At 47.4% G+C, this 10,329-nt stretch overlaps 1 protein-coding gene across 1 annotated transcript; it reads left to right on the top strand.

Annotated features, from left to right (window-relative positions):
- The first annotated feature begins 3,844 nt into the window (after positions 1-3,844).
- On the top strand, positions 3,845-9,405 carry RPS14 (ribosomal protein S14). The gene is made up of 5 exons (XM_019535231.1): positions 3,845-3,948; positions 6,322-6,472; positions 7,199-7,360; positions 7,991-8,067; positions 9,292-9,405. The coding sequence occupies exons 2-5, from the start codon at positions 6,324-6,326 to the stop codon at positions 9,357-9,359; spliced, it is 456 nt and encodes a 151-aa protein (XP_019390776.1). The 5' UTR covers positions 3,845-3,948; positions 6,322-6,323; the 3' UTR covers positions 9,360-9,405.
- Positions 9,406-10,329: the final 924 nt, after the last annotated feature.

Genomic DNA, 10,329 nt, shown 5'->3' with positions numbered 1-10,329 from the left:
TGTCATCTGCAAACTTGGACAGAGTACATTTCACCCCCTCATCCAAGTCGCTGATGAAGACATTAAAGAGTATTGGTCCAAGCACCGAGCCCTGCAGGACCCCACTGCCCACACTCTTCCAGGTCGAAATGCAGGCATCCTTCCTCTCTTCCCAATTGGAGATCACAATGGTGATCTTACAGCTCTGCCATCTTGTCTGTGGTCCCCTGGAGAATTATCGATGTCGATATTGATGATGACAGGAGATCATTGGCCAATAATGGGTCATAATAACACACTGAGAGGTGCTCCAAGGCAGTGAACCCTGACCCTCTATTGTAGAGACCCTCCCACCCCTAGAACAACCTTCCACTTCCAGCACAAGGAGGTGAAATTAGTGGCATAAACCCAATTATTTTCCATGTGCAGGTTAATCAGTGACATCTGCCTCCAGGCTGGGGCCTGTTCTCTTCTGTAGGGTCCTAGTCTACACAAAAGGACTATTAGGACCACCAGTTTCCCATCCCCTCCCCTTCTCCCCCCATTTTTCCAACCTGCAGTCTTTGCCATGTGAAAGCTTCCATTTCAGGATCCAAACTCGATGGGAGATGACAGTGCCGGTGCGAACGTGAGCATGCTTCATCAGAAAATTGACGGCTGGAAGGGTGCCCTTTAGCAGTAGCCAAGCAATGATTTCTCATCCCAACAGGCCTTCCCACTCTCGTTTCTAAATTGATCCATGGCTGTCAAGCGGTGAGAATTTGAATGGAAGAGACGTGGCAAAATTAAGTGAGATTTAAAACACTTCGCTGAAATACACGGCAAAAGCTTTCCTAACGAGAGAGGGATGCTTTAAAGCAACAACAACAACAAAAATCGTCCTTAAAATGAATGCAGAACAAGGAGTCTCTGGCCAGATGAGTGAGAGGTGGTGGGCCAGCTATTTTATCACATTGTAAGCACTTCCCACTGGCACGTCGGAAAGATAAATTAGGTTTCAGATGGTCCCTGAATTAGATTAAATCAAGCCACGTATTAAAAATGCCCAGAACTTATTTCAGATCTTTCCTCTGACTTGTCTGCTTCCTGGCCCAGATTCACAGTTGCTCCTTTCCAGTGTTTAGCATGAGAATGGAGGGTGGGCTGAGATGCATTTTCCTTCTCTGTTTCCTGAGAAGGACCAGGACTCGGCTTCAGGGTTGTTTCAGTTTAAGCATAAGCTGTTCATGCCCCTCCACCCCGCAAAAGGCAGCGTAGAACAGTCTTTGCTCCAACTTTCTCTCTATCTTTTTGCTGCATGTTGGCAGGGAGCTACTCCATCCACTTTCTGTTTGGAAGGAGGTCTCTTATTTAGAGGGGATTCTGCAAGAGCCACACCAAGGGGAGGCATAGCACAAGGTCCAGCTGCAGCATCTCCAAGGTTGGTCTTTTCCAGGCAAGGTAATCAATGACTAATACCATCAGCTAGTGGAAGGCATCATCTCCTAAATAGCCATAGGTGGCTGGAAGATGATATTTTCCCCCATTATTGCTCTTTTTGTGGCCAGTGCTGTGTGAAAATCCATTCTCAGTGAATAATCTCGGATTCCAAACTGTAAACCCATGATTTAGGGACAGGCGCCGGAGAAGACAGCAGTACAGACACCACCTCTTCTTCTAGCATGTTGCTTCCAATTGCATAACATCTAATGGGACAATTTAGATGAAGGATTTGGGAGCAAAGGGACAAAGGTCTCCTTTTACTATGTCCATATGCTGATTATCCCTTTTTGCTGTGACCTGAGACAACCTCAGTCTCCCTACTAGGCATGTACCTTCCCTAGAGTTTATAGTGCCTGGAAGGATTCAAGCCCAGCTCAGCTTTACCTTGGTTTGTCCAGTGAGCAAGTATTGGGAGCTGATGGCAACCTGTCTGCAGTAGGAGGAAGGAGCAAAAGTGTGCTGGAGGCCCTTCTCTAATTGGGGTCTAGAGGAAGACTGCCTGCTGGGAGCAATGAGGGACAGCTTCCTTGAGGAGAAGGCTTTGGGACTGATTGCTTCAGTAGGAAGGAACCCAAATGTGAGGATGGCTGAATTTCCTATATAAGAGCTCCACTACAACCCCATCATTAATCCATCTGGACCTGATTGTGTGCGGAATTGAAAAATGGGATGGGAGGGATTGTATCATAGAGAAGAGAGAAGTCAAGGCAAAGCCATACTGGGCAATATAACGGTAAGTTGCACTCAGGTCTGGTGACACTCCAGAGACTCACAAGCAGCATCTTCTGCACTACCATGACACCCCTGGCTTTCTCCGCCCTGCCCAGGTCCAGCCCCGACTCAAACTCGGGATGTCTTTGCAACCCTGCAGTATCTCATAGACATCTTCCATGATTTTGGACATGTGCAGTAAGAGATTTCATAAAAGGTCCAGTTTGGTTCATTGTGAAACGGGGTTGATGATTCCCTCTCCTCTTTATACAAACTCAGCCACCCTGATGCTCTCCCCCTCTCAGGTCCTCAGCCCTTATGGAAAAATCCTGACAAATACAATAATGATGAAACCAGCTGAAAACCTAGAAAGTCACCTGGGTTCAGGAATTTAAACCTGCAGAACTACTGAATTTACTTCTTTCTGTAGGTCTCTGAGCTCTCCCACAGGAGACTGGGGCAGGGACGGGCCCCTCTGTTACGCTCTACAGGACCCTTCCAAAAAACCTGACCCCGCAAAGGGTGCCTTGTACCCAAAAGCTTGTCGAAATCCCTCCCAGCCATGCTGCTGGTCCAATACAAACATAATCAACCCCACAAATCCTGACCTTTCATCTGTGCCTAGAGCATTGCCGGTACCACATTACTCCTCCATGAGGAAAACTGGCACATTCGGAGGGCAGTGCTGCCAGGTCTCCGATAACCATCGTATTCATAGGATAATTTCGTCCCTTGTACAATGTACAATCAATAATATCAAAAGCGTTCAAAAAAGTACAATATTTCAGGCACCTAGTTGGCACCACATATGCAAACCCCAAATGACTCAGAGAGTCTTAATTAACTTTCGGGTCTGCTGCCAGCACTTTCTTAGGACGGCTCACCTCAAAATAAAGAAATGTTTCGAAGGTGATACCCCAGGTCTCACTCACTCATTGATGAGTTATAGTGAGCATTACAAAGACTTCTTTGCACACTTGTTGGCATCCTCTTTCAGCGTACGATCGTTTTTCAGCAAACACCAAATAATTTTGAGCTTCCATGATGAGCATTTCATATCTAAGAGGCCTCAGAGATAAGCCTTGCAATGCTATAGCCTCAGAGAGTGTTTGCACACCGCAAAGGGCTCATTAGGTACCTTAGAAACCCCCATCCCCGTGCACCTCGCCGGCCCCCTGCCTAGGGGCTGGTGGATACAGGATAAAAGCCTACTGCTACTACCAGTGGAGGAGGGAACCCCATTCCCCCAGGTTCTTAGCTACCCATCTGCATTGCTTAGGGGCTCTCTAAAGCAGAGAGCCAGGCTCTGAGGGGCATGCACCGAGCAAGGGAGACGGGCTGCCCTGGTCCAATGCCAGCCCTATCCCTGCAGCTTGCAGGCTGGGGAGAGCCCTCCGCACCCTTAGGGGGCGCTGCGCAGGCGCAAAGGGCACGGCTCGCGGACCCAACGAGCCAATCCCGAGGTGACGTTCCGCCATCTTTGTGAGGGCCACGGGGCCGCCGCCATCTTTAGGAGGTTAGCGGCGCGCCGCCACGTTGAGGGGCCACATTCATTTTCCCAAACCGAAAAAAAACCCACGACTGATTAACTTCAGTGCACTCCAGCAGACACGTGCCACCACTCTGTCACGTCAATAAGGATTTTGTGACGTGTTTCGCTTGACCTAACCTCCCTCCCTCTCTCACGGGATCACTTCCGAGTGAGCGGAAGTGACCTCTGCCCCCACGACCTCTTCCTCTTCCTTTCGTGAGCTGGTGGCCCGGCGAGACGTGCAGGTAGGCGCTGGGGATCGCAGTATCTGCCTCCATCCGCGCGGTCCGTACTCCGCAGCGGCCCCCGAGCCTGCCGCCCGCCTGAGCGGGGCTTCCTCCGCCGCCATCGAGGGGTATCGCGGAGGGGCGACGCCGGGGCGCGGAGCCAGGCACTAGGCCGCAGCCCAGCCGGGGGCTCGAGTAGATGGTAGAGCTGGGAGGGTGCATGCTGTTGGTGCCCCTGGGGCCGGAGAAGCCTCTATGTATATTGAAGGAATATCTGTCTATCTATAGATATAGATAGATAGACACATTTTATATACATACACATATGCGTGTGTGTATAAATAAAGGGAAAGGGCAGGTAATAATATATACAATGTGTGTGTGTATCTATATGGATATGTATATAAAAGGGAAGGGGCAGGGGCTCAGGGGGAGGGAAGAAGGACATGATGGGGCCTGGCCGGTGTGCAGGGAAAAACGGGTTGGCCCATTTGTGAAAGATGAATTTTCATTTCTACCTGGGAGAAATGATACCATCTTTGCACTTCCCTGTGCCTGACAGCTTGCAAATAAAGGCCTTTTTTGCCACTATTTAGTTAGTCTAATAAAAGAGATCGCTTCCCCAAGAGTGCTGGTGACTCTAAACCCATTGGGGAGTCCATTGAGTGCAACAGCGGTTGCTCCTGCACGTGCTTGCTTGGGTCTCACCAGTGGGTCCTGGAGATGAGCCGGTTCTAGAACATCAGGCAGAGACTAAAAGAGCCTACGGGATGCTGAGCACCAGGGAAAGAGGGTGGGAAGGGACCTCAAAGGGAGGTGGCATGTAGTCCAACCTCCTGCTCCAAGCAGGACCAGCCCCAACTACATCATCCCAGCTATGGTTTTGTCTAGCCAGGTCTTAAACCTCCAAGGATGGAGAGTCCACCACCACCTCTCTGGGTAACCTGCCTCCGGTGCTTTGCTATTCTTCTCTTGAGAAATTAAGGGGAAAAAATCTAATCTAAACATCCTCTGCTACAATTTGAGATTGCATTAGTTTAGAGTAGCGGCTGTGCAAATTTAAAGGAAGCTGCATGTATTCCCAGCAGATGTTTTTTTCTGTGGCGATGTGTGGTGCTAGTGATGCTCTCAGTGTCAGCAGGACATTAGAAGTGGGTTTATGTGGGGTGTTGTTTCCATAATTGGCTTTTCCAAATCCCTCAAGTAATAGAGCATTGCATAGATGTGCTTTTTGGTAACCGTGTCTTTGCACATATCACCAGTGAGGGGTTCTGTTAAACTTTAAAACATTTAGCGTTACACCAGGTTTATGCTTCAGAAAAAGGGTGGGCAGAAGGGACAAGTAACATCTGTAACTTGTATCACACGAGTGGCAGAGATCAGGACATGGGGTTTTCATTTCTTATAGGGCCCTCTAGGGCTACGCCATGCTTCTTAAAGACCTACAGAGGGCCATCAGACTGTCTTGGTGAGGGTAGGAATAGTTTAATACGCTCTCATTTCTAGTTGCTAAAATGTGTTTTCCCCTGTGTAAGCTGCCATGTAAACATGACCGTATCATAACTAAAGGAGACCACGAGCATTTGAGATGTGCTTCAGCTTGTGGAATAAGTACAGGAAGTCCTGCCACCTTGCCATCCTTTGTCAAAAGCTGAATTGCTTTTTGCATGTTCCCATAGCTGAAGCCTTGGTTCACCCAGGGTAGCAGTAGATCCCCTCTTTTCTTTTAATTTTAAAAGAAAGAAACGGTGTGTGCTACACTAGTTTGGTGCGTAGAGATTTCCACTGTGAATTGACCTAAGTGAGCTAGGAGCTCCAGGTGGAGGAAGAATGGGCAGCCATGCCCTAAGGAACTTGCAGTGTGGAGAAGATACGGGGTAACAGGAACAGAAGCAGGCAGAAGCCTGGTGCAGCTGCAGGCTTGAAAGTGGGGTACCCAGATCTCTTTATTCAGAGGATGTTTGAATGTTGCTGCTATGGCATCTTTCATGTTTAGAGTTCAAGTTAAAGTTCAAGAGAGGTCAGAACCATTTATCATAATCACTTGCCTATCTAGAGATCAGATTGGGTTTAATATCCTACAGCCTGATGTTCGGAAGGATTCAACTTTGGGTGGTTCAGTCCTCTGTCTCCAGAATTCAGTGTTAACAGACTTGGAATGTCACGCGTGTCCATCTCAATGTTATTGATTTATTAACAGTTGAGCTGCCAGCTTATATAACCTTAAAGTGCTGTTTTTTCTCCATAGCAGCTTGAATGACCATCAGTCCATATAAGCGATGGCTGATCAATTTCAGGAGGGGGGAATGTGATTTTTAACTCCCGATTCCTGACTGTACTTCTGTGTCCTCGTTGCTTCTCCATAACTCTTGCTTTTATTTTTTTGCTCAGGAATGGCACCTCGCAAGGGTAAGGAGAAGAAGGAAGAGCAGGTCATCAGCTTGGGACCTCAGGTTGCCGAAGGAGAAAACGTTTTTGGTGTCTGCCACATCTTCGCTTCCTTCAATGACACTTTTGTCCATGTGACGGATCTCTCTGGCAAGTGAGTGCTGAGCATTGACTTCAGTGCCGTGGAGGGCTCTCGAGGCACTTTCAACACTGCTTTAGCTTGCAAGTCTTAAAAGCTGGAAATGGAAATATGCATGTAGAAATGCCTTTGGTTCAGGAAATCACTATTTTAGCTTATTTCTATACACAGTTGAATAGGATAACAGTATCGAGCACTTCCATAAGGAATGTTTTTTTTTAAGTCCGGTTAGGAGGAAGCAGGGTTGGTTTCTTCTGCAGCATGGGGCATAGTCTTCCTCCTGCTCCATCCTCTGAGCATGGATTTACAAGCTGCTTCCTGTCACTGCAGCTTGCAGGGTATTGGCAATGCCCTGCTTTTTACCTGTGGCATGTTTTAGGCGCTTCAGGTATTGTCTTGTTGTGTTCAGGGTGTTGCAGTGGCAGTTTTGGTGTTTTCACCATCATACAGAGCTTTGCATCCACTTAAATGGGGTGGGGGAGCTTTGTTTGGGCGCAAAGGGGGGAAAGCTTTGTCTTTCAGAAGTGACCTTAGAAAAGAAGGTGCAGTTCTTGCTGTTGAGCAGAGGTTGATGTTGGGTCCGGCTGCCTCCAGGCAGTCTTATCTTTTGGTGAATGTACCCAACAAATGGGCTCGTGGTTTTAATACTCCCACTTCTGTCATACCAGAAAGTTGGGGTCTCGCTCCAGACGCTGTTGTTGCCTATGGCCACATGCAGAGAAAGAAATACTGTCTTTCCAGGGAAACCATTTGTCGAGTGACTGGTGGCATGAAAGTGAAGGCTGACAGAGATGAGTCTTCTCCTTATGCTGCCATGCTAGCAGCCCAGGACGTTGCCCAGAGGTGCAAGGAGCTTGGCATCACTGCCCTTCACATCAAGCTGCGAGCTACCGGTGGAAACAGGTATGTCTGGTGGGCTGTGCCTTATTGTGCACAGGTGGCATGCAGCCAGGCAGAGCGTGGAACAGGTTCCTGTGGTGACTGAGCACCAGGTTGTTCTTTTCAGGTCGTCTCGAGGGAAATGAGGCTTTGTATCTTGTGCACAGTCCAATAGTCTCATTTCCATCACTGCTGCTATTGCCATTTAAAAGTGGCAGCTGTTCTTGTATAATAGTGGTACTGAGCACACCAGGGAGATTTCTCATCTCAAGCTCTCCCTGGCGTTCTCTTATTTTATGCTTCTTTGCAGACTTAATGCATGCTCTTTGCAGGGGTGGGGCCTGCCTTGTTAGGCGAGTCAGGATGCTTTTGCTTACATGTACATCATACATTTTGTTAGAGGACCTGTGTTGATACCTACATGACTAACAGTTGCTTTCAGTTCTGACCCGAAGGAGCCCTGCTTTACATTATGTGTTTTTGTATGTTAAAGCCAAATATCATCTGGAAGATTGTTGTCTGTGCTTCATTACAGTGTTCTCATTTAGTGGATAGTGGAGAATCCGTTTGTAGTGTAGCAAGTGCCTGATATGGGGAAGGCAGCTAAGATATAATTTGTCCTAACATGCAGTTTTACCTGTCGGCTCTTTTCAGGACCAAGACTCCTGGACCAGGTGCACAGTCAGCCCTCCGAGCTCTGGCTCGCTCTGGTATGAAGATTGGGCGGATTGGTAAGTGATGTGTGCTCCATGGAATTTAGATGAATACAGGAAACAAGTAGCTTTTCCTTAACAGGCTTGGTCTCCAAAACGGAACTGCAATCTATGCAATGAGTTGCGTCTGAAATTTGCTTCCTCTTAGTATAACGGAACTCAAGCGTGACTTTTTGGGAGATGTTGCAATACTGCCCAAGTGCCTGTGGCTTTGCTGGAGCATGTCACTTCTTTTAAACTGATTTGCTGGTTTACTTATGGTTTAATCTGTGTTGCCTTAAAACTTGCTGTACTTATGTGCCAGGAGGGACTCAGGCACTTGCCGTTTAAATAAGGCCCATTCTGTAGATAGTGCACGCAGGAGGTATGAACCAAAGGCTGGTAACAGACTGGAAGATCTCTGCTAAATCCTGGACTATATAGCAATGTAGTGGTGACACTGCTTTAGAGAGCCCTTAACCAATGCGAATTGGTAGCTAAGAATCTTTGTTAGTCCTGATTTTTAACAAGCTGCCTTGTAAGCCAAGGACTTCAGTGGCTGTAGATAAACCTGTTGGGAGTCATTGGAAGGATGGTCCCCAAAGCTATTGCAGAAGCAGTCTTGGGCTTATGGTTGGATGGGACTGTTTGTTCCACACCCAGCTTTGTGTCAGCTCAGAGAAGCCTGAGAAGGAAGTGTCATACAGACCTCCTGAAGGAGCTTGTCTTGTGATCACTGGTTGTATTGCTGCCTTGGAAGCTGTGGTCTGCAGTCTTTTGCCTCATTACTTTCTTTCCCTGCCCACTTAAGTGGGGAATTTCCATATTTTAAGATGCTGACGTCTGTAGCTTTCAGCTATGCCATCACCAATGAGCACATGAATTGTTCTGCTTCTGTAGATCTGTGTTTCCCACAGAGAACGTGGGGTGGGGTGGACTGTTCAGCTTCATACAAGGGGATGTATTTCATTGGACAGAAGAGGCAGGGAGCTGTTAAAAGTGGTGTTAGGCCTAAAAATGCCCTTGCAGTATGATGAGATTGTAAGAAGTCCTTTATTTTCTAACCCCCTTGTCACTAATATTAGTAGCTTGCCCTGTTGCAAGATCTAGCATAGGAAGCAGTAGCTGTAATTCACTGTTGAGGACTGGCTTGTCTACAGGGTGTGCAGAGAGTGATTCATATGCCCTGGGGCTGGCTGGAGAGTTCTGGGTGGAAACAATCTGGAGTCCTGAATGGTAATATGCCTGTCTCTCTCTCCACAGAGGATGTCACCCCTATCCCCTCTGACAGCACTCGCAGAAAGGGTGGTCGCCGTGGTCGTCGTCTGTGAACAGTGACTGTGTTTTTCTATCGTCATTAAAGCTATCTTACAAACCTCTGGTTTCATCCGTGTGGCTTCTAAACACTAATTACACTCCCTGATTTTACAGTTCTCTTGTGAGTGCTTTGGTTGTGGTTGGAAAGCTTGGAGACCATAATGCTTCTCCTTTTCTTGGAATCCTGACCTTTTTACATACAAATGACTTGTTCTCTGAGGCTGGGCCTTTGGTCTGTCGATGACTCCTGTTACTTTAAGTTGCAGTTCAAAAACACTTCAAAATTACAGCTCCCCTAGTAATTTGGGTGCTTGTTTTCACGTAGAAGTCAGGTTTCTTAGAAATGCTTCACAGTCTTAGCAGCGCTGTACTTCCATGCTGAACTGTTTCCCTACAAGAAATTTGGCACTATCCTATGGAAACGGGACTCTTAACTGGGCACTCAGTTGCCTGGCTAGGGAGGTTTAAACATGTCTACATGTTGAGGTCTTGAACCTCATGCACAGTGAAAGGTGTCTTTGCTTGGGTTGTTCTCTTTATCTAAAGCTTGAAAGTATTTTATTAAGGCCAGAATATGATCTGATAGCAGGGAGGGTGGGGAGCAGTGCTACATTCCTTGGCTACGGGTTTCTGGTTGTAGCTGTGTTTTTTCCAACTACTCAGTTGGGCTAATAAAAGATACCACATCTACTCAAGAAACCTTGCCTGCCTATTCCTTGGCTCTGGCAGTGTTGGGCTGATTGATTGACGGGGTACAAGTTCTGTGCTACCTTGTAGTTAATGTGTAAATGTTCTGAAACAAGGATGTAGAGGTCTTGTAACAGGCTATGCAGGGAAACCTCAGTTATTGCTCCCCCTCCCACTTGCTGTATAATGTCAACTGTTTTGATATAGGCTTATTTTATGCTGTCCCAAATCTGCATATCGTAATGGGAGTCTCCCCAGCAGTCCAGTTGTGATAATGGGGCTGGCAGAGGGGAAGCA

This window comes from Crocodylus porosus, unplaced genomic scaffold (assembly GCF_001723895.1).
Source record: "Crocodylus porosus isolate Cpor-Errol unplaced genomic scaffold, CroPor_comp1, whole genome shotgun sequence".
Classification (NCBI taxonomy): domain Eukaryota; kingdom Metazoa; phylum Chordata; order Crocodylia; family Crocodylidae; genus Crocodylus; species Crocodylus porosus.
Note: the sequence above shows the minus strand (reverse complement) of the source record. Positions and strands in the feature narration are given on the sequence as shown.